Below are 25,744 nucleotides of genomic sequence, written 5' to 3' on the forward strand. Positions count from 1 at the left end.
GCAAACACAAAATATAAAATTTAGATTTTAAAATAACACATTCATTGACTAAACACAAAATAAACCCAACTCAAGTACATTCATTTACACAAAATATATCCAATGTAATCTTGCTTCGATATATCCATGCATGAATCAAAAACCAAAAATTAATAATGTAGAAAATCAAGAATCAATTTTCATGGGTGCTTTATGGGTGCATATGATAATTTGCATATGAAAATAAATCATGATGGTGTTGGTTTATGGGTGCAATCCTTACGAATTGCATATGAAAACCAATATGATAATCTGCATATGAAAACCAATTTGGTGTTGGTTTATCGTATGAAAACCAATATGATAATCTTCATATAAAAATTTTTATCATATTGAATTTTCCAATAAAAATTAAGCAATTTTCATGAATCATGGTAATCTGCATATGAAAATCAATCATGATGGTGTTGTTTTATCATATTGAATTTTCCAATAAAACTTAAGCGAAAAATTAAGTAATTTTCATGAAACATGATAATCTACATATGAAAACCAATATGGTGTTGGTTTATCATATGAAAACCAATAAGATAATTTGCATACATCAGATTTTTATCATATTGAGATTTCCAATAAAAATTAAGCAAAAAATTCAAAGCTCATCGCCGACCGCAATTGCTCCTTGTTGCTGCTGATTACAAGAAGGAATCCGCCGTAGATGAAGCCCTTCTATGAGGAAGGAAGGCTATAGTTGCCGGTCGCCGTAGATGAAGCCCTTTTGTGAGGAAGGAAGGCTGTAATCGTCAGTCGCATCACCAGTCACCAGCTGAAGCCCTTTTGTGAGGAAGGTTGTAATCACCGGTCGCCGTAGATGAAAACCTTATGAGGAAGGAAATCCTCCATAGTTGCTAGTCGTCGGGACTCACCGTCGGTCGACGTCGATCGTGTCTACAACAGGGCATCAGTCATGCCGTAAGGGTATGAGGTCTGAGAGGAAGGCTGGAAGGGTTAGATCGAAAATAAACTTCCGTTCTAATCCTAACTCGTAAGGTTGGAATAGGGGAACATGAATGCCATTTTTTTTTGTTTTTTTTTTTAAATCGAACGAAATTAAATTTTGCAACCCACGAACCATTGCTCAGGTCAACAGTTTTTTGACACTTTCAACGGTTATTTAAGAAATAGCAATTTATAGTATAACCGGGCCCGGGGCTGAACGGTTACTGGTTTTTCTAGTCCAGTTCGATTTTGAAAACCATGACCAACACTTAATGAAAATACAAGCCGTTGTATGAAAAAAATAGCTTAATTGGCATATAGAGATTAAAAAAAATAGTGTTTTTGAATCGTCATTGATTCGAGGTTGGACTGTTTGGCTCGGGAACCATTCAGGCAATTGGTTCTGTTTCACCCTCAATCTGTTCTTTGGCCAAAAACCATTTACTTGGTCAGCAACCCGTTGACTCGAGTAGTTGAACCATTGACCCATTCGACCTGGACAATGGTTTTTAGCTGTTTTTTATTTTAATCTTTTTAACTTGGAATGGGCCATCCGTTTGAATAAGATGGTTGAATTGGTGGCCAAAATGGTTCCGATTCCAGATCAGTTTTTAAAACTTTAAAAAATTAGTGTTTTTGAAACATTGTTGACCTAGACAATCATATCGTTTGGCCCAAGAACCATTCAAGCAACTAATTCCATTTCACCCATAACAGAGTCCTTGGCCAAAAACCATTGACTTGGTCAACAACCCGTTGATTCGGGCGGTCCAACTATCAATCTATTCGACTTGGACAATGGTTTTTGGCCATTTTTGTTTTAATCATTTTTATTTTTAACTTGAAATGGGCTATCCATTCGAACCGGATGGTCAAATCGTTGCTGGAAACTAGTGACCAAAACGATTTTGATTCCGGTTAATTTTTTAAAACCTTGAAAAAAATTGTGTTTTTGAACCATCGTTAACCCAGACGGTCAGACCGTTTGGCTTGAGAACCATCTATATGCAACCGGTTCTGCTTCACCCTTAACTCGATCCTTGGCTAAAAACCATTGACTTGGCCAATGACCCATTGACCCGGGTTGTTGAGCCATCGACCTATTCGACTCAAACAACATTTTTTGGCCATTTTTATTTTAATTATTTTATTTTTTTGACTTGAAATGGACCATCCATTCGAACTAGACAATTGAACCAATGACCTAGAAACCGGTGGCCAAAATGGTTCTGGTTCTAGGTCAATTTTTTAAAACCTTAAAAAAATCCTAACAAAATTTAGCCTTCACTTCCTTTTCTTTTGCATTTTTAGAACCCACAATACTCCAATTATATCTAGGTTCAACACCATTGTTTCACATGATTTGATAATTATTCATTGTGGTTGCGAGGTTTGGTCCTGCTAGTTTGCCTCATCTTAGAAATGATTTACTATTTGAATTTTAAACCTAGGAGTCTCTAGCATAGGTGAAGAAAAACTAAAACATTTATAGAGTTGCAAGGATGCAAATAGAGTTCAAGACTTGGAGCTATTTTCTATTTTTTATTTTTTTGTAAAAATATATGAAAAAAAAAACAATAATGACAAAGATAAAAGCCAGTTATCGTTTTTCACTAGAGACCAAGAAAATGATGGATGGTGAATATGGATCCCATAGGATGAAATCTGATTTGTAAAGAAAAATCTTTGCTAGTGAAAACTAGAAGTGGGATTTTGAGTTCAAGATTTGGAGCTATTTTCTATTTTCTAGTAAAAATAAATGAAAAATACAACAATAACAATGATAAAAGCCACTTACCATCATTCTTTTCACCGGAGACTAAGAAGATGGCGGATGATGAGCATGGATTCCAAATGATGAAATTTGGTTTGCAAAGAAGTGAGAACTAGACAATTTCCAGAGGAGAGGATGAAATTTGGTTGCAAAGCAGTGAAAACTGGAAAGTGGTTTTTTTGTTTTACCATTTTAAAATTTTGTTTAAATTTTGCAAAAGCAATCTAACGTCGTTTGTACATTTTTGTTTGTTTACGAAGCAGTTGTATCTATTTTCATTAATCTACTTGGCACTAGAAGTGATGTGGACCAATCATAAAGAAATTTCGGACAAAAGCATCCTTTGGTTAAGGAATAAAAGTGGATGCGCTTATGCAACACTATTTTCTGAGAAAACACAGTTAATTTATATTTTTATTTTATTTTAAAATGTAAAAGAACAAGATATTTGAAAAAGTAACAAGACAAATTGGCCCATTAAAGCGAACGAAGTATGATGTGTTGCTATTTGATTAGAAGTGCACCCTAGCGTGCAGGAAATTCGGACTTACCTTTGCTTGTATAAGAAATCAACCCGTGCAATGCACGGGAATAGAGACAAATTGATGCTGAAAATAAAAAGGAAATTATTTTTGAAAGTGAAAATAATGTTAGTTCTAAGTTTTAATACAAAAATATTAAAATTTAAAAATATAATTCAAGATTAAATCCAAATGCTAATTTATCTTTTCTAATCCAAAATTATAAAAAAATTAAAAGTAAAAGCAAAACTAAATAAAATAACTTGTCTTTTCCAAAATTTTCAAAAAAAAATAATACTTTAAAGAGTTTAAACTAAATAATTTTTTATACGATCCAAAAATATTAAACAAAATTAAAATAGCAATGATAGCATTTCTCTTGTTCTAAATAAAAACAAAATGAAAAAAAAAATAGTTAGAAGTAAAATTATGATTACATTTTTCAAATAAAAACAAATTTTAAAATAATAAAACAATACAAAGAGTGATGATTACAGAGGCATCTCTAATCTTTTTTCTTGGGTTTTTACTTTTTTATTTATTTGCTCCAAAACACATAAATCTTACACATCAATAGTTATTAGATCTTTTCTAAGATAATATTGACTAAACAATGACTCAAATTTAATTAAAAAATTATGCAAGGGTTTGTGTGTTAAACGTTGTGGCAATTGGTAATGCAAGAAGCCTACAAATGAGAGCAATTACACTTGGGATTGCACACATACAAATATTGAGAATGGAAACGCTTTCGTGTGAGAAAACAGTTAGCATTTTGAGTGATCTATATCTATATAAGAAAAGAGGAATGTGTGGAGGCAAAAACCTTTAACCACATATCTTACACGAACAAACCCTTGCTTAATTTTTTACTAAAATTTGAATCATTGTTTAGCCAATATTATGTCAGAAAAGATTTAAAAGCTATTGGTATATAAGATTAATGTGTTTAGGAGCAGATAAATCGACAAGTAAAAAAAAATCCTAGAGGTGTCTCTATAATCACCACTCTTTGTATTGTTTTACTATTTTAAAATTTGTTTTTATTTGGAAAAATGTAATCATTCTTTTCCTTCTACCTTAATTTTTTTCATTTTGTTTTTATTTAGAACAAGAGAAATGCTACCACCGCTATTCTAATTTTACTTTTTAATTTTTTAATATTTTTGGATTGTAAAAAGTTTTATTTATTTCTATCTTTTTTTAAAAAAAATACTTTCTTTTTGAACATTTTTGAAAAGACAAGTTATTTTATTTAGATTTTCTTTTACTTTAATTTTTTTATAATTTTGGATTAGAAAAGATCAATTAACATTTGGATTTAATGTAGATTTATATTTTTGTTTCAAAACTTAGAATTGACATTATTTTCACTTTCAAAAATAGTTTCTTTTTATTTCAGTATCAATTTCTATCTATTTCTATGCACCGCACATGTGAAGAGAGGGTCTGTGAATTTAGTAGCCACTACGATCTATGGTGTAATGAAGGGACGGCATTGAGTCAAATATTTAATTGTTGCCAAAAACTGAGGGCATTAGTCAAATCTTTAAAAATTGTTGTCAAATCAAATATTTAAAAATTGAGGGCATTGGACCAACTTTTTAAATACTACTACCAAATCAAATATTAGTCCCATCGGGTGTTATATAATTTGCTAAATAAAATATTGTTTTAATAATAACTAGTGTGTGATGCCTTGCTACGTAGGACAAGTGGAGGATATGGTCAAGGCCTACAACAAACTTTTTTACTTTTTCGACATGTTCTTTGTTCGCCTCAAAGTTTATGGTTTCTATTGCATTTTGATAAAAATTAACGATTAACATTTCTTGCTTAGATGAATAGAATAAAAAATCTCAGTTAAGGCATTTTATGCTTTTTTTTTTTCTGCCAGATTAATGAACACATAATTTCTATATTTTCCTTAAAAACCATGGAGTCATAAAGCTTGATGACTTATATCAAGAATGTCACTTCACACATCGTTCTTCACATGCCTTCATCTCGTAATACTGACCATACCTTCATTTAAAATACTGACTGCACCTTGTATGTCAACTAAAATAGGGTAAATATATCATGCAGCTAAGCTTATAGATGATGAAATAATTCTTTTTCTTTATCAAGAATAGAAACAACCAACATCTTTATTTATTTTCTTTCTAAGTTACACAGGCAATATCACATACTTCAATATCCTTTAGATTGTTGAAGTTGCAATTCCCTACCATCGTTAAAAGCACCAATTCATCATTAGTGTAGATTTGATGATATAAAACAAGAATGAAGAATGATTTTGGTGGTTGCTAACACAAGATTTTATTTGGTCAATTGAAATTTAGGATCAAATAAGAACAACTGAAGAAGCAAAATTGAATTGTCACTACTATACAGAACTACATCTCAAGGAATTCTTTTTGATCTTCAGAATAAAAGCCACAATGTTCTAAATTGCAATGCATATAAAATACATCTTTTCTGGAGTTTCAAATTTCCTATTGACAGCACTAAGCTTTGTTTACATGAATTCATTGGCCTTCTAGTAACTACAAAAAAAAAAAAAAAAAAAAGAGGTGCATCAAATGCTAAAATGTATAAAAGATCTAGAATACCTACAATGGTAAAGATGAGTCAAGGCAGAAAGAAAACCCCATCCATTTGGTCCAGTGTCCCCCAATTTGCTATTATCCGATTCATAGAAAACAAAAAAGATCAGTCCTTAGTTTGTTGATATGAAAATTCTCATGAAAAAAGAATGGTATTTGTCAAAACTTTTCATCTAACTAAAATGCTATTCAACTTATGAACAATACAAAGAAGAAAAATTACTACAAAACTAGAAAAATAGAATACAAAACATCATCGAATAGGGTACATGTTTCAAAAAAGTCAGTTTTCACTTTAAGAGTAATTGGACAATTTTTTTTCAACCGCTGCATATGTTTTTTCAAACACCACTAATGGATGTGTTCGCTTCATGGTTGCTCTTGTTTTTCACCTGTTTCTAGATCATTATAAAAATCATATATATATATATATATATATATATTGCAATAAAAAATAAAATGCAGGTTGAGCTTTATGTTGATCCTCGAAGTAATACAAATACCATGAGCAATACACTCCTAATTGGCTCTCTCCATGGTTTCTTCGGCATAGCGTTACCCTTACTACTGCTTAGTTTGTCAACATATTTGCTTATGGGGTGTCTGGATCTTGTTTTGTAAGAACCATTTCATAAAGTTTTTCATGGTAGCAAGACCCCAAAACATCATAATCTAAAATAATAAAATGATTTTTTTTTTTTTTTCTATTTGTCAAGTAACAAATGGAATTGAAATTGTTTTCTAAAATCCTGAGATTAGTGTGTTCGTTCCCTTTCACCCACTTGTAACGTTTAGTATACCACCTGGGATAACCACTTCTATGTTTCATATCAAAGCATCGGAAGTTTCAATCAACAAAAGTGATTAAAAGAAGTAATTCTTAACATTTAAATTTGAGGAACATGTATATAACATCAGTGTTGTGTTGTCCTATTCTTCAATGCAAATGGCCTAAGCTTCTCCTTATATGATGTATGAAAAAAGGGTATCGGTCATATAACCAACGTAAAACAGGAAACAACAACAAATATAAAATTAGCTAATAAGAGAATCATCTTGAAGTAGTTAACGATAGTGACTAGATATGAAGGAGAAATGGAACTCCTGTATGCTTGCCCGTTGAAAGATGGTAACCTATAATGCCTTGACAATCCAAAAGAGGTGCATTTTCTCAACTATCGAATGCATGTCATTGCATGAAAAAACTAGAATACATATACTGACTCTAAAAGAACCAACGATAAACTAAATTATCTCCTAAACTGATCACTTTAATAGTTCTTCCATGCTTTAATGATCCATGATTATGTCATGCTTTCTTTCAAAGAAAATATTATCCAAGGCAAACATTATATATAGAATAAAACCTGGATTTATAACTTACAACTTTTAACGCAACCCACGTAATCAAACATTCACCTTGAAAGTGGTGGTTGGATAGAATGGTAAGCCCATTTTTTGGCCAACAATCACGTGACAAAGTGGATGGACCGAACTTGTAGGAACCCATTGACCCTCGTGTTTATGTCTAAAGATAATCCGATTAGATCTTGCAGAGAAATAGAATCTGATTATAATTTGCTCCTAGCTTATTTGGCAAGGTCTCTGTTGGTAGTGACTTTGGATGAAATTCCACCTTCACCAGTATTGGGGGATAAAAAGGAAGAAACTTACTCTCGGTGGTTGGAGAATATTATATTATAGATATCTTCCGGTAAGACGTTTTGATGTAGAGTCAGGATGGCCGAGTGGTCTAAGGCGCCAGACTCAAGTTCTGGTCCTCGAGAGAGGGCGTGGGTTCAAATCCCACTTCTGACACTTTTTTTCTTATTGTTTTTTGTCATTTTTTTCATTATGTGTTTCATAAAAAATAAATAATAAATAAAAGGTTTATGTTCCTCTCGATATATAACAGCCTAACAGCCTTAAATAACAATATATAAAGACTTCAGTTACATAAACCTAATTTTGTTTAGTCTGGATTCACACCAACCTCACAATCCAATATACATAGGATGGGGCTGTGGGGTCAGTGTAGCAGTTTCAGGTCAAAGGGTTAGATATTGACACAGTTGATACCAAAAAATTTGTAACGGTGTACATCATTTATAAGTTTTAAAGGGATGGATGCAGCCTTTCCAAAGTTTTAAATTTTGTTTTTGTATCTTTTTGTGTCAATCTATCTAAACATATTCAGACACACCAATACCGAACGAACATATTGTATCAACATTTTAATCATTGGTTAAGTTTTTATATATTGTATAAAACTTATTTATTAGCATTGTTATTGTAATTTTATTTTCATGACAAATGGCTTGTGAATTGTGATGGTCACTTGGCATTGCTAGAGGTGCAAAATCAAACCTGCATGGCATCAGGATCTTCATGGTAAGGTGGGTGGAAATCCCGATTCAGTCATCGCAAAATTTGCACTCTCTAACACTTGCAGTCCTGCATTCGTAACATCTCTCCGTGTATGAAAAAATGTAAATTCAGAGATGTTACAAATGCACCGCTGTAAGTGTTGTGAGTGTGGTGTGATTTCAAATTCTATGAAGACCGAATCCGGTCTCACTGGGCGAAATACCTCACATGAACCCTACTCTGTTCCCACCCTCCTTGATCCCCCTGTAAACATGAAATTATACATATCAAAAGCAGCCTTGATCCCCTGCATAGCCGAGATGGTAACTTGGGTGGACCTCACGTGAACCCTGCCAAAAGAAAAAAAACTTTGGCTGTCCACACTAACAGTCTGGTGTCAATAGTATGGGTGCAACTTTTGCAGGTTAGGATTAAGATTTTGTGAAAATTTCAATGGGCCCAATTCAAAATTTGAACCAGAACATCTGTTAACTCAGGCCAATCCAACTTGTAGCGTTAGTTAATTCAGCAAAGCATCGGGCACTTATATACAAAAATCCTGTGTGAAACCTTGATGATAATTAAGGATGAATACAAGGGTCAAAATTTTGTCATGTATCAGGCCATTGTATCAATAGGTCACCGATACACAAAGTATAGGTGTTTTGGGCATTGGATATATTTCAGGAGATAGACAAGCCTAAGACCTGCCCCATGACCTATATTTCCTAAAAAAAAGTAGGTGCATGGTGCAAAGTTCCGATACACCCCTTATGGTACATTGGAATATATCGATATTTTGAATCTTGGATGAACAAATAGATAATAACTAGAATCAAATGAAATTGACATTAAACCAAATTGAACAAACCCTACCCAATTTGTTATTGAATAATCCAACCCAAAAACAGCCCATAATCGAGTTAGAATCTCCTGTGAACAAAACACGTTTGAATCCCTACTTAGTTGTATATCTCACCATGAGACTGAGGACCCACCGTGTATGAGATGTGTGGTTTCTTATATTGATAGTCAGTTGGAATGTATTTTGTTGGCAGGTAACCCTAACTCCCCATACTCACCCCTAATGAGTAATGACTTAACAGCCCATGTTTTTGAATTTTGACGGGTACAATTTTCCCAAGAAATTAATTACTTTAAACTTTAAAGCCACTTGAAATGAAGTGGCAGAAAAAAAATAAATAAATTACCTTACACATTCGAAAAGGTAAAGGCACTTCAATAATTGTGAAATGACTATCTATGACCGTTAATGAAAATCAAATACCCTGTTACCAATTTTATCCTTCAAGTGCGAAGTTATATGGAATATACATACAGTAAGAAAGAGTGCATATGAAAAAAAAATAATGCATGATTTGGATATTCGTCGCAAACTACTACACGTTTTGAACATTTGTGATAGACCAAATGTTAATTGTTCTTCAATTTTTTTTGACAAAAGTCAGAGGCTTATCAACAAAACTAAGACAATTTGACATGGGATATATGCCCTAATGCCCAAAACATTTTCAACATCGTTAATTTCTTAATAGCAAAGCTCATTCTCAAGTTAATGATCAACTTTGTTTGATTTACTAATTGGAGGTTCATATTTTGTTCTTTGGTTCTTTCTGTTTTTAGTAATCTTTGGTTTTCTTAGTGGATTGATCGAGATAATCTTTCTGATTCAAGAAAAAAAATATGAAGGGGGTAGAAGATGCTGGAATTAAATTTAACCAATTAGTAAAAGAGGTAAGTCTGTTTTATAAATCAATTCCCTTTGTGTTATAATCTTATTTAAATAATTTTCATTGTAGCCACCTAATGTAAGGTTGAGGATAAGTTCATGATCCTATGATGTAAGTACTTTTTTTAATTTTAAAAATTGCATTTTTGTATTTGTAAAGTTATCGTTTCAATTTCTAATTTATAATTTTCTTTGAGTGATTTTCAGAGATTTTGCAATGAGGATTGTGGGGGCTGAGATGGGCTTGACGATGGGGAAAGATGAAGGTTGCCTCATGAACTAGTTGCAGCTAAGTGGTCTTCTTCTAGGCAAAGGGTTTTCGCCGTTATTGTGATATATATGCTGGGTTTGGAAATCACTTGAAGCAAAATATGTTCAGAGGGTCTTGGATATCAAAAAGCTAGGTCATTTGGAATTCTTAAGCCCCATACTTTTAATTTCATTGCTTGTCTCAAACTTTAAAATTACAATTTTTTTTGTGTTTAAACCACTTCTTGAGCTATGGCAATTGAAACATTATAAGGGGTGGTTCTTTGTTCTTTTTTTTCTTTTTTTGGTAGAATAGTAATATTTTGGAGATTATTTGTATAGACTAAAGGTATGTGTGTTTATTTACTCTCTCTCTCTCACACACGATGTGGAGTTCAATAATAACCAAACCAAATTATTTTGCATGTAAAGTCTACATACTCTACTAATTAAAACAATGGAGTAATTGTCAAATCAAGGTTTAAAATATTTATCAGCCGATACATATTGTTCCAATAAGAATCCAATGCGCGAAACATGTATAAATCATTCGTTCTATTTCTTTTCGTACGTATCGGCCAATACGAGCCTGTATCGAGCTATTTCGGATCTGTATCAGCCGATACGGGTCAAAACAGTCCAATACAGTTCGGATCTGTATCGTTATTCATTAATCCATATTTTATACTGAATCTCTCATTAATATCGTTTATTTAAGTCTAATTTCTCTCACATTAATTAGTCAATCACTCCAAGGCAAGTTTAAATTTAAATTTGAATTTTAGTGCCAAATTCAAATTCTCTCATTAATTCCTTTAATTAATGATCCCCTATCATTAATTTCGTTTTGTTAGTGTAAAAAATTCAAATTTTAGCTATAGCAAAGATTTAAACCTTGGTCACTTGAGTCTAAATTTTAACAACCACAAGTTTGTCAATAAGTCAAACATATTTTTCTGCTATGATTATATATATATATATATATATATATATATATATATATATATATTTTAATTTTGAAGTAAATTTTCACTTTTCAAATGACAAGTTTTTATTAATAAATGCTAGAATTAATTATTAAAATTTATATATTAATAAATATTAAGATTAATTATATTAGTTTTTGAAAATTGACTAATTATGTCACGATATGTCACACTTTATATAAACCATTAAATTATGGTTTTTTACATTTAAATGGCTTATTTACAATCATATAAAATTTGTAAATATAGTTAATAATATATTTTTTAAGATTTATTTGAATTTTTTATCGTATTTATGTGTATCTTGATTTATCGTTCGTATCCATACGTATCATGATACGTCTCTTAAAATTGTCTTTCCGATACACCTTATATTTTCAATACTTTCAACCTTGTGTCAAATACTTGGTTTTAAAAGTAATTAAAAATGAATTATAATTATTTATTATTAGTTATTCTTTTTACCCCATTGTAATTATTTATTATGAATTATTCTTTCTGACACGTGCATTGCACGGGCTTTTTACTAGGATCAATAAAAGAATTTTTCTCAATTAAGAGAACTAGAAATGGAACAACTTCTACGCTTCAAAGGAACCGCACTTGGTTCACCTTTTTCAAAAGTCAAAAAATGAAAAAATGAAAAAAAAAATATAAAACAAAAACAAATCGTCACCTCTAACTTATCATGCACATCTGGCCCCCCTATAAGAAGCCATTACAAATTAAATTATGGACCGAACGCCTACTCTACACCCTCCGTTCACTAGGACCACTACAAATTAAATCATGGCCACTTCTTAGTAGTTAAAGTTGGGTGTCATATACTTCAGTCGTATCACCAACTCTTTCTCAAACCAGTTCTCCAGAAGTCCAGAGTCGACCTTCATCATCTGCTGCAAGAAGATTCAAGGACCGAATTTGGAATTTGACAAGTTTCTGCAAGCTAGATCTCCATCTGTGATTCCAAGGTTATCTGGAATAACATTTGCCAAGTTACAAAGCCACCTTTCCAAATGCCTGTGACAAGGAAAAACAAAATATAAAACGGATTTTTTAATAAAAAGAACAGTACATAACAAAGAAAATGCCTAAATTTTGGGTCTGCGGGCACAGGAACTGTTAACTTGCACCTATTTTGGATGTAAGCATATTCATAAGTCAAAAGGTCATAACCGTCAAATTTACTGCATTTCTATGAGCAAACACTTCTGGCAAAAAACATGCCAAAAGTCTTCATCCAGTCCACCCTTTGCAAGACCCCATATAGCTGGAACCTACAATGGGTAATGAAACTTTTTTTTTTCCTGATGCTAGTTAAAATTCTCCCTTGCAATAAAAATGAACTTTGAAAAGCAGAAATCAGATGGTTAAAGATCATCTCATTGTATTGATTGTTGATCGGAGAATCTCTTAATTGAGACTCATCCGATGAATAATGTTCCAATTCTTGAAAAACATGACAGACGCACATTATGGAGGCCTCATCCAACTACTGGACCCATGACCCATATGACCCATGACACCCTAGCCCTGTAATGCTTCCTAAAGATAATAACCACTTGAGGCACTAGATCTGGTTAAGGCTCATAAGTTTTACGAAATATAGTTTCTGGAAAGGGTCATCAACATGATTCCCAGAAAAAGAACTGGACAAACCTTCTGCAAATGAAAACTAAGGAGAAGCACCCTCCTCACTCCTCATCTGAACTGGAATTGTCTATCCGTCTGTCTGTGATTGCTGGAAAAAGCCGCTGACGTAGGTCTGGAGGTGGTTGACGGGAGTCTGGAGAAGATTGGGCATTTGAGACTTCCCTATTTCCTGGCATCTTTGCTGGTTTCATTGTTGATTCCCTCACCTCCTTGCATACCTTATCCAACATGATGAGAAAATCCCGAACAATCACAAACAAGCGTAAGCCCTCATCTTTCCCTGCTTTACCATGAAAGTAATCGGCAGTATTTTTCACCAGTGCCATTATCCTTTTTTCTTCCTCCAGCAGCCACGTTATGTCAATCTCTGCATGCTCTACAAAACTCTTAAGTGTGCGGTGAAACCCACTGTCCTCTGAACTCTTCATCTCTGAGTTCAGAAACTCCTTCGTCCTGATTAGTGTACGACCAAGCTTGGACAATGTTCCTATTAGGTTATCAGCATCCAATGCTGCTGCCTTCCTGACATTCTCAAGCTCACCACCCAGACCTGAAACAACTTGAAGACCGATGCTACGATAATGTTCTTCTGTTTCTTTGGGAGAATCTTCAATGAAGTCATCTGATTTCACACTAGAGATGCTTTTGCTTTCTCGAGCCATACGGGCGGCCCGAACACCTTCAGACCGGATTATCTCCTGGACAACAAAGTGCAAGAGAGTTGTCTTCCCATCAGTTCCTTTGACATCAGACAGTTTCAAAAGTGTGTCAAGCTTGAATGCCTGTGCACCACCCCTGAAGGTACCATCATTCATACGGTTGCCTGTTTTGAGTACAGCTTCCAAAAGTTTCAGGAATAGCCGGCTATTTCTAAGTTCCTTGCAAGCTACCTGCCATATGTAAATTGGAAAGAATACACAAGTAAATGTCAAACAACAGTAAATTCAATGACATAAAACTATAAAAATCTTGATCATGTCCAAAGAATCATATCCTCTCAGAAAACAAAAGGTTATGAGTGGCATCTGCCAGGCCCATATATGACAACATCTGCCCTCCATTCTCTCCTTTTGTTGTCTAATGATGAGCATTCATTCCCAGGATCGTATAAGCATTAATGTTGAAATAGAAGATTAATCCAAAAAACCAAATTAGGGACAGCAATGAGGCAAATTAAACAAGACACCACCCCTTCGGCCTCTATATCTATTGTTTGAAATTCACTTAGGGGCTACACTTCATGTTAAGAGACCCTCATCTGATGTGAAACAGGCTTTAACCCTGTTCTTGTAGTGCTGCCTCTCAACCTGCACCACTCAGTCGTTTGTTTCACTGTGGTCCTTCAATAGGAAGACTAATGTCAAGATTGGTGTAATCCCACCCTTCTTGAACTTGACCTGATGTCACCACTTGAGAGGCATGCCAACAAGGGCATTTATGTCCATTTTTTAGTCATAATTCTATCACTGTTTAGTTATTTCTTTGGATGTTAGATAGTGTATGCCCAGCTCCAATCAGATTGATGTACATAAACATTTATAGATAAATAAAGTACATTATTGCTTTGTGTTCAAATTGGTTTGTTTATGTGAATTATTCCTTAAACTCGACACTTGTGAGACTCGTGTTAGTTTAGAATGATCTCAGCCATTGGATAGACTTGGGGAGTTTAATTTGACAAGGCTGACACTAGTATGTTGCTGACACTGGTATGTTGCTGAATTAGTGGAGCAGCTTGTTTCAACTACTAGGGTTAGACCCCAAGCACAGCTAGTGGGTGTTTGGAAGAAACAATGAACCTGGGGCAATTTCTAGTTATGCCCTGAACCTTGGAGATAGATAGGCAAAACTAGAAAGTTGCACTTAACCCAAAACTTGATTGTGATATTGCACAAAGTTTTGGACTAAATTGTCTTTGATATACCAACCAGTGAAATCCATCAAGGGTCACATATCTAGGCATGTTGGGGCAATTTGGGAAATTACTTGAGTGGGTGATCACAGTGATAGGATCAACTCCTTTTTTAGACAAAGAGAATCCCAGGGTTTACACTCTCTGATGGAAAACTAAATTGTTGGCAATGGATTTTAACTGTATTTGAAATCTAATTTGCAAAATGTATTTATATGTTATATTATTATTTTATGAAAAAGGTCTGCAAAAGGTTTTAATCCTGAGATCCATCTAAATAGGGAGTGTAACACTACATTTTGCAATCAGGGATAAGGTCCTTCCTTGTAAGCAGTGTTTTGATGATTATGGGCCAAGAGGTTGTTGGTGTATAAGCGTTGGATCACGTATCCTAAATCAACCCGTGAAGAAAAATGGAGAATACACAAAATGGCAAAGTAAACAAAAATTCAAGCAAATAGAGATGAAAACACAAGAATTTACGTGGTTCAGAGAAAATCCTCCTACGTCCACGGGAAGGGCACACACTCCAGAGAGAGATTTTTCATTAAAATTGTAGAAGAAGAAGAAGGAGATGTAGATACAAGATAGCCACTCCTTTTATATCTGACTTTGTGGTTACCATGCACTAATAGCCACTTTTTGTAACTACTTTATGGTTACCATGCACTAATAGCCACTTTCTGTAACTACTTTATGATTACCATGCACTAATAGCACTAATAGCCACTTTTCTGTAACTGATTTTATTTTGAGTCAATTCCAACATTCTCCACCTTGACTCAAAAAAAAATAAAAAAAATTCTTCAACTCTCTTCTTCACCCTACTCCATTTCTCTATCTAGATTACCCCCTCTTCCTGGGGCCTTCACAACTTAGCACTGTTGTATGTTTGAAAGATTTAGGCAATGCCTAAACCTCTCCCTTGGCAATGGCTTGGTCATCATGTCTGCTATGTTCATTTGGGAAGAAATCTTCTCCAACTAAATGTCACCATCTGCTACAAAATCTCTGAGCCTGTGATACCGCACATCTATGTGCTCAGTCCTTGCATGGTATACTGGATCATTTGCAAGACAGAGAGCATTTTGACTGTCACAGTGAACACAAATGTTCTTGTGATCAATTCCAAGCTCTTAAATCAATCCTCTCAACCATACAACTTCCTTGGCTGCCTTTACTGCTGCCATGTACTTTCCTTCTTCAGTAGACAGAGCCATTGTATCTTGTAATGTAGATCTCCAACTAATAGGACCTTGACCAAGAGTGAAAATATATCCCGTAGTAGACTTTCTCTTGTCAAGGTCACCTGCAAAATCTGAATCTACATACCCAACCACTTTGTTTCCTTTCAAACCATTCTGAAATAGTAAACCTAGATCTTGGGTACCGTTCAAGTAGCGTAGAATCCACTTTATAGCATTCCAATGCTCCTTCCCCAGATTAGCCATAAACCTGCCCACAACACTAACTGCTTGAGATAAGTCCAATTTGGTGCATACCATAGCATACATAAGGCATCCAACTGCACTGGCATATGGTATATGTAGCATCTCCTCATGTTCTTCCTCTGTCTTTGGACAATGTTGAAGAGATAGTTTGAAGTGCTAAACTAGTGGTGTGCTCACTGACTTAGCCTCCTTCATATTGAATTTGGTCAATACCTTCTCAATATACCCTTTTTGGGTCAATCACAACTTCCCATTGCGCCTGTCTCTTTGAATTTCCATACCCAAGATTTTCTTTGCTCCACCTAAATCTTTCATTTCAAATTCCATGCTCAATTCCTGCTTTAACTTAGCAATCCCATGCAAACTCTTACAAGCAATAAGCATGTCATCGACATAAAGCATCAATAGTATAATGGATTCATCATGAAGGAAACGAAAATAAACACAATATCGTACTTACTTCTGATGTAGCCATGTTTAGTCATAAAAGTGTCAGCGCTTGTACCATTTCCTCGGTGCTTGCTTAAGGCCACAGAGTGACCTATTCAACTTGCATACTAGTTGTTCTTTGCCATTCTTGACAAACCCATCGAGCTGCACCATGTAAATTTCCTCTTCTAAGTTCCCATGGAGGAAAGTTGTCTTCACATCAAGCTGCTCCAACTCCATATCCCACATAGCTACCATTGCCAACATGATTCTAATGGAACAATGCTTCACTACAGGAGAAAAGATCTCATTGAAATCCACTCCTTCCTTTTGTGCATATCCTTTCGCTACTAACCTTGCCTTGTACCTAACCGGTTCGCTTGCAGATGAAGCCTCTTTTTTTTCTGTACACCCACTTGCACCCAATAGCCTTCTTACCCTTAGGCAATTCTACTAACTTCCAAGTTTCATTCTTCCAAGAGAAGCCATCTCCTCTTTCATAGCACCCATCCATAGTGAGTTGTCTTTATCTTTCATTGCCTCCTTGTAGGTCATTGGATCATCACAATTAGCTGTTAATGCATATGCAACTGTATCATCAAATCTTACTGGTCTCTTGATGTTCCTTTTAGCCCTACCTGCAGCAATGGAATATGGTGGTTCCTCTTGGGATTGTGCAACTTCTTGGCTTTGATGAGAAGAATCTGTAGCGATTGGTTCACTACCCATTTTCTCTTCCTCACTTAGCTCCACCTAAATTGAGGTATTGCTCTTCTCACCATCTGGGATTTGCTACTGATTTTCCTTCAACATAAAAGCTTCATCAAATACATCTCTGCTTATCTCAACCTTCTTGGTGTTAGGATTCCAAAGTCTGAATCTTTTCACCCCTTCATTGTATCCTAGAAAAATGCAAGGTTTTGACTTAGCATCAAGCTTTGTCCTCTCTCTATCCTACAACAAAACATAACAAGGGCATCCAAAAATTCTCAAATTTGAGTAATCAACAGAATTACCAGTCCATAACAGGCCATATTAACTGCCTCGGCCCAAAACTGCTTTGGTAAATCTGCAAAGATTCTCATGCACCTTGCCTTCTCTAGTAATGTCTTATTCATTCTTCCTGCTACCCCGTTCTGCTGAGGTGTGCCTGGAGTAGTAAGATGTCGAATAATCCCTTCTGCTGCACAAAATTTCTGAAACTCTGTAGAGGTCAATTCTCCATTATCTGTTCGTAGGTATTTTATCTGCTTTCCAGTTCGTTTCTCCACTTTTTCCTTCCAAATCTTGAACTTCTCAAAAGCTTCAGATTTATGCTTCATGAAGTATACCCAAACCTTTCTGGAATAGTCATCAACAAAGCTAACAAAATATCATTCTCTACCACTAGAAGTTACTAGCGATGAACCCCATGTATATGCATGCACATACTCAAGAATCTACTTGCTTCTTTTAGTAGATGTTATAAAACTGACCCTGCATTGCTTTCCAAAAATACAATATTTGTAGAAATCTAATTTGCAAGATTTAACACCATCAAGTAATTTCCTTTTGTGCAGTTCTATCATGCCTCTCTCGCTAATGTGTGCCAATCTAAAGTGCCATAACTGACTATAATCATTATCTAAAGTGGATGTGACAGTTGCATCCCCAATGATAGTTTTTCCAATTAACCTATATAATGATCCTTTTTTCTCTCCTTTTATGACAACCATGGCACCTCTTTTAATTTTTATGACTCCATCAACCCCACTATATGTACACCCATGATCATCTAAAGCACCAAGTGAGACTAAACTTTTCTTAAGATCTGGGACATGTCTAACATTTGTTAATGTTCCAACAATCCCATCAAACATCTTGATTTTAATTGTCCCAATCCCAACAGTTCTACACTCGGCATTATTTCCCATAATAACTATGCCTCCAACATGTGACTCATATGTAGAAAACCAATCTTTATAAGGACACATATGATAAGAACATCCGGAATCAAGTATCCAAAATTCCAAGGGATCCATACCTGAGGAGACTGTAAGAAGATCTCCGTCATTCTCTATATCGGAAGCAACACTTACCTCGTCTACAGCTTTGCCTTCTTTTGAGCCTCGGCAAATTTCTTGCAATCCTTTAGCCAGTGACCATCTTTCTTGCACCACTTGCATTGTGTTTTCTTCAATTTGGACTTTGATCTGCCTCTATTCTTCTTATCTCCCCTCTCTTTAGATCTGCCCCATTCATAACCCGAATCCTTTGTGGTCAAACTTTCACTATCACTAAAGGTAGGCTTTCGCCGCATCTCGTTTGACAACAAAGTACTTGTGACCTTTGTTAGACAGTTTTGTATGCCCTTAGCTTCAATCAGAATGATGTACTTTATGAGTTTATTGTAAATGAATAAAGATACATATTTGATTCATGTTCCCTTGGTATGTTTTTGTGTAATACCCTTAAACTGGACACTTAATGAGACTCGTGTTAGTTTAGAATGTTCACAGCCAGTGGGTCGGTCTGGGGAGACCTATCCTGACAAGGCTGACACTGTGGTGCCACCAAGTCGGTTGGGGTGGCCTGTCTCAGCTGCCAGGGTGAGACCCTAGGCACATACAGTGTAGGATTAATTGAATCTTTGAACTGGACCAGATTTCCAGTATTGCCCTGGACCTTGGAGATTGATGGGAAAAACTGGAAAGTTACACCCGACCCCTAGACTCGATTATGATACTGCACTAGGTGTCGGATTGGGCTATCTTTGATGTACCAATCAGTGAGATCCTTAGCGGGGGTCAAAACCTGGGTATGTTGGGACAGTCCGAGAATTCATCTGAGTGGGTGATCATAGTGACAGGATCAGCCCCTTTGTCGGACAAAGGTAATGATTGGGGATGCACTCTCACTGATGGAAACCAAGACTGCCGGCAGCCGATTTCAACCGTTGAGATTTTTTTTGCAAAATATATTTTATATAAGATATAAAAGTATATATATGGTTTCTAAAATGTTTGCAAGAAGGTTTTAATTCCCGGGATCCATATGAGTGGAGAGTGCAACACTGTTCCTTGCAGCCGAGGGAGAGGTCCTCTCTTGTCGGGCAGTGTATGATCATTATGGGCTGAGAGGTTAAGTGTAAGACCATTGAGGATAATACCTGATGGGCTAATCTTGCATCTACCCACAGTCCCTGGGTGTTACAAGGTGGCTTGGCCCAGGGACCTCTTAGGGTAAGTGTTGGGCCCGTAGAGCCCATTTGATGGGTTTCAGGGGGTGCACTGTCTTTTAACAGTGTATTCGGCCAGGCCTTGTAACAAAGGCTAGGCCGAACCCATGTGGCTGATGTGTAGATCAAATGCTTGGGTCCCACGCCATACAAGGAAGCCCAACTGGGCAGCAGTTAAGAGGGTTAAGTGAGCACATAAGCTTAATGGGCCTAAAGCCCATTTCGAACTGGGTTGTTTATTTAGTTAATAAAGGGGCGAAATCTGAAGTGGATCAGCTAATAGGATTGGGCTTAGACCCTATCCACTTAGAGAGTCCAAGATCTAAATAAGATTTAGATCTGGAAACCTCCTAATCAGATTAGGAGATGGCTGATCTGATCTCCAGATAAGATAAGGATTATCCCTTATCACTTAAAGGGACTTCTAACCCAAATATGATTTGGATTAGCAACTCCTAATCAGATTAGGAGCTGATCCCTTTAAGATTATAAAAGAAGAAGGGGGCGGCAGCCTAAAGTGATACACACAGATCATCAGGTTTTCTTTAGTGCTGAAATCAAGAAGAGAGAATTCTGCTCCCTGCAAATACTCTCTTGCCGCCTCCCTGTTCTTGCCGCCCTGTTTACCAGTTCGATCTTCACTTGTGGGAGAAGTCAATATTGGATCTTGACATCAGTCCTTTGAGAAAGGATTGAAAGGAAGCTGTGCTCACGTACCATCTTGCTGATTCTTGCGAAGGACAGAGTTCTTGGAGAAGAACACTGCTGATTCTACTCCACCTGCACTGCGCCATCTTCAGTGGGAGTAGTCTTTGGATCCTTCCTTGGGCGTGAACACCTTCGTTGGGAGATATTACTTCTCCGTATCAGGTATAATCCTTCCCACTCCTTTTTGGTTCAGATCTGGTTCAGTTTATGGTTCAGAATTGATCCTTGAAAATATGATTTTCTAAATGGGGAATACGATTCCCAGTTGAAGGGAGAGAAAAATTTTTGAAATTCGCCCCTTATTCCGCAATCTTTTGGGCGTCCATAGGATGGATCTCTCATCCCTTCAATGGTATCAGAGCCATGGTTCAAATCTTGAACCAGTTTGTTTCAGATCTGAACCTGCGCAATTGGGCAGAAGGTGTTCTACCCAATTTGCGCAGATATGGGTTTTGGGAAATTTGTTCCCAAAATTAATGGGCAAATAATCTGAAATTAATTATTATTTAGAATTGTTCTTTATGATTTTCTTGATTTATGGGCTGTTCGTACAAGAGGAGATCGAAATCTTGGTTTGCGCAGGGAACCTGCAAGATTTGCAGTTTCTTGATTTATTTATTACATTTGGTCTGTAAATAATTTTTTTTTTCTAGACTCAATGTATAGGTATTCGATCTAATGTAATTATTAATAGAAATAGGATTTCTATTTATTTTAATTATGGATCGAAGATGGCAGCGCAGAAAGGGAGATTTCGCAGAGAAGAAGATTCCGCAGATGGGAGAATCGCCATCTGCGATTTGCAGTTTGTGAAACTGCATTCTATGATCTAACCTCTGTTTTGCAGGATGGATTGTGCGAACAGCCCTGATTTACTGATTGTTGTTTTTCTTTTATCAGTAATTAATTTCAGATTATTTTCTTGAATTAAAGATCAAACCCTAGACCCATTCGAACCAAGATTGGTTCAAACTGTTTGGACCGAATCTAGGGTTTAATCAAGGCTGAAAGTCAGCCCTAATTTCCCACTAATGGGCCAAAGGATTGATATTTAATTGAATGGTTAATTCGGCCCAACCTGTAAAGGCCCAGTTTTAAACAGTTAAAACTGCTAAAAGCCCACCTAACCCTTAAAAGCTATATGGGTTGAACCGTTCAGCCCATATACCTAGATAATGTTAATGGTTAATATTATGGATTTAAAATGGGCTTCAAATGGGCTTTACAGATAATTAATTGATTGGATCAATTTATCCCTGCATGTGATGTATGGATGTGTGATGTGCTACGTACATGGGCCATAAGTACTTGGCCCATGCTCAATCGACAGTGGCTCTTTCGCACACCATAGCTAAATGCACATCATTGCCATGGTGTCCCTTTTGGTCATTGGATGACCTCCCTCAGTGGTGGGCCCCACACCTCATCATGAGGTCTCGTGCAGAACCCTAGCCGATTTAGGCCCACCAAAATCTGGCTTTATGAAAATCAGTGGGAGCCATTTTGGTTTGACCTAAAGATAGAACTAGGGCATAATTATTTGTTCCCTCCAGATAATATGAGTGCATGTGATAGGGAGATTCATATGATGAACTCTCTAAAGGCCTTCCATCATTAGCACGAGGATGGGTCCTTCAGTAATGAGGAAACGCACCAGAAAATGGGCTATCCATTTGCTGTTGGGCTTGTTTAAGTGTTTCATAAGATGATAGGGGCGTCATAGACCGATGTGGGAGAGGCTTCACCAGAAAATGGGAACTCTCTCACGGTACCTTGGCGTTCACGAATATGATGGGTAAGCACTCACTGGACAGAAAGGTTTACCTGAAAACGGCTCTGAACCTTATCTGACAGAGGCCAAAGGGAAAACTCATATGATGAGTGGATATGATCCTTCACAGAAAGGTGGTGGGGTTATGCAGCTGAAACAGTTGGCTTCATGCACCCTATGTGATTTCCCACATTTCCAGAGACAACCCGTAGTCTCCGTCACTGAGAAAGGAGGGAAATCTCAGAGATGAATAAATGGAAATTGATCGTAGATTAAAATCCATATCTATGAAATGAACATGAATCGAATTAGGTCGTGGACTGATGTTTGCTCTTTTATCAGAAAATGGCAAACGGATCATTTGCAAAGCTACTTGATGACAACAAGTTGAAGGGCCCAAACTATGCTGACTGGTATAGGAACCTTATGTTGGTCTTAACCTCTGAGAAATTGGACAAGGTAGCAAAGAATCTTGCCCCGGATCGTCCGGGAGATAGGGCTTCTGAGGCCCGAAGAAGAGAATACCAAGAATGGGAGGAGAAAAACTCCCTTGCCCGCTGCTATATCATTGCCTCCTTGGACAATCCAATTCAGAGGCAGTTCGATCAGATCGAACTTGCTAAAAACGTATTGGACAGTCTTAGGACAATGTACGAAGAGCAGAATCGTTCTACTCGGCAGAAGGTCTTAAAACAGTTCATGACCGCGCAGATGTCCAAGGGCCAGCAAGTTCACGACCATTGTCTTCGGATGATGGGCTATATCAACGAACTAGAGGCTCTTGGATCCGGGCTATATCTGGTAACTCAGATCGATGCTATTCTCAACTCTCTGCCTCCATCCTTTAATCCATTCATCATGAACTACAACATGAACAAACTGAACGTCAGCTTGCAGGAACTCAGCAATATGTTGCAGAGGGCCGAAGAATTGATTAAAAAGGATGAGCCCATTGCCATGCTTGTTGAAACTGGCAAATCAGGCAAGAAAAGGAAGGCGAAGAGAAAGCCCCAGAAAAAGGCTGCCAAACCCAAGAAACAGAGGAAGGACAAGGCATCAGATGCCTGTCATTTTTGCAAGAAGACCGGCCACTGGAAAAGGAATTGTCCTGCCTACCTGGAATCCAAAAAAGGTAATTTCGAAACTTGTGTTATAGAAACCAATTTGTTGGTAGCTTCTGCGTCCTGGTGTATTGACTCTGGGGCTTCAACTCATGCGTGTAACTCACTGCAGGGGTTCAAGGTAAGCAGAAGGCTGAGTGAAGGAGAAGTCACACTCTACTTGGGGACTACTGCAACTGTTGCAGCCGCAGCCATAGGAACCGTGGAATTATATTTTAGAGAAGGAATAATTGTACTGAAAGATTGTCTTTATGTACAAAATTTAAGAAGAAATTTGATTTCTGTCTCAAAACTGTGTGCAGATGGTTATTCTGTCTTCTTTAGTAATACGATTACTATTAAAAGAAACAGTAGATTCATCGCATACGGGGAACTGGAGAACGGTCTCTATGTTCTACATCCTTCTCTAGAAACTAACATAACTGAAACTACGACGGCTGAAATCCCCAAGAAGAGAGCCCATGATACAGTTAATCCCACGTGTCTGTGGCATTACCGACTTGGCCACATCGGTGTTGACCGAATCACAAGGTTGGTAAAGGATGGTCCTTTGGATTTTCTAGCTGTAGAAGATCTTCCCACCTGTGAGCCTTACTTACAAGGCAAGATGACGAAACAGCCATTTAACGGTAAGCCTGAAAGATGTACAGGCACACTTGACCTAATACATACTGATGTATGTGGTCCCCTGAGTGTTAGGACACGAAATCAACACGTGTATTTCATCACCTTCACAGATGATTTTTCACGATATGGTTACGTGTACCTAATGAGACACAAGTCTGAATCCTTTGAAAAGTTCAAAGAGTTTAGACAAGAGGTCGAGAAACAGTTAGGGAGAGAAATTAAAGCCCTTCGATCAGATCGAGGTGGCGAATATCTCTCTGACGAATTCAGGGACTACTTAAAGGACAATGGGATAGTATCACAATTAGCTCCTCCTGCTACACCACAACTTAACGGTGTTTCAGAGAGGAGGAATAGGACCTTATTAGATATGGTCCGGTCGCTTCTCATACACTCAGAGTTACCCACATCCTTTTGGGGTTACGCATTAGAGACTGCAATTTACGTGCTGAATCGGGTTCCAACCAAATCGGTTCCGAATACTCCATATGAACTTTGGACCGGAAAGAAACCAAGTGTCAGACACTTAAAGATTTGGGGTTGTCCAGCACACGTTAAAAGAACGAGTGCAGACAAGTTGGAATCTAAGACCAGCCGTTGCCTATTTGTAGGCTACCCAAAAGACTCTGTAGGTTACCTTTTCTATGACCCAAGTGAGCAGAAAGTGTTCTGCAGTCGGAATGCACAATTCTTGGAAACCGACTATATCCTGGACACCCATCGTCAGGAAGTTGTTCTTGATGAGGAGAACTCAGGAGCAGTGGGAGATGTCCCACAAGTTCCAGGTAGTGACCAACTTAGAAGATCCACTCGGGCATCCAGACCACCAGTCCGTTATGGTTATGATCAGGATAGTTACCTGGTGGAAACCTTGACTAGTGAGGAGGATCCCGTGACTTACGCGGAAGCTATGTTGGACATAGATTCCCAGAAGTGAGTGGAGGCCATGAGAACAGAGATGGACTCAATGGAGGCCAATGGAGTCTGGACTCTAGTAGATCCACCCTCCGGGGTAAAAGCAATCGGTTGCAAATGGATTTACAAGAGGAAGAAGGGCCCCAATGGCAGGATTGAGACCTTCAAAGCTCGTCTTGTGGCGAAAGGGTACACTAAGAAAGAAGGCATCGATTATGAGGAAACATTTTCGCCTGTGGCCATGCTTAAATCCATTAGGATCTTGCTAGCTGTAGCAGCATACCATGATTATGAGATTTGCCAGATGGATGTCAAAACTGCATTCCTGAATGGAGATCTTACTGAAGATATCTATATGCAGCAGCCGCAAGGCTTCATTGCTGCAGGTCAGGAAAACATGGTATGTAAACTTAATAGATCCATTTATGGACTTAAGCAAGCTTCTAGAAGTTGGAACATCCGTTTTGACTCTGCTGTCAAATCGTTTGACTTCGAGCAGAATCCGGATGAACCCTGTGTCTACAGGAAGTTCAGTGGAGATAAGGTTACCTTCTTGGTTCTGTATGTAGATGACATTCTACTCATTGGGAATGATGTAGGAATGTTAACTACGGTGAAAGTATGGCTTTCACAGCAATTCTCCATGAAAGATCTTGGAGAAGCCTCCTATATACTGGGTCTTCGACTCTATAGAGATAGATCGAAG

The 25,744-nt window shown here is 36.9% G+C and overlaps 1 protein-coding gene and 1 non-coding gene across 3 annotated transcripts in view; one reads left to right on the forward strand and one right to left on the reverse strand.

Moving 5' to 3' along the window:
* The first annotated feature begins 7,616 nt into the window (after nt 1-7,616).
* TRNAL-CAA (transfer RNA leucine (anticodon CAA)) lies at nt 7,617-7,700 on the forward strand. The gene has a single exon. It is a non-coding gene; the product is annotated as a tRNA-Leu (tRNA).
* Nucleotides 7,701-11,754: 4,054 nt separating this feature from the next.
* The window catches only part of LOC104590175 (uncharacterized), a 68,709-nt gene continuing 54,719 nt past the window's right edge, over nt 11,755-25,744 (reverse strand). For both annotated transcript variants that reach the window (XM_088894478.1, XM_088894479.1), the window contains 2 exons: nt 12,894-13,777; nt 11,755-12,254 (listed from right to left, as the gene is read on the reverse strand). In XM_088894478.1, the coding sequence (XP_088750604.1) occupies nt 12,929-13,777 (849 nt within the window). In that variant the 3' untranslated portion in view covers nt 11,755-12,254; nt 12,894-12,928. The remainder of the gene's footprint in view (nt 12,255-12,893; nt 13,778-25,744) is intronic.

This window comes from Nelumbo nucifera, chromosome 1 (assembly GCF_055504915.1).
Source record: "Nelumbo nucifera cultivar China Antique chromosome 1, China Antique-T2T, whole genome shotgun sequence".
NCBI lineage: Eukaryota > Viridiplantae > Streptophyta > Magnoliopsida > Proteales > Nelumbonaceae > Nelumbo > Nelumbo nucifera.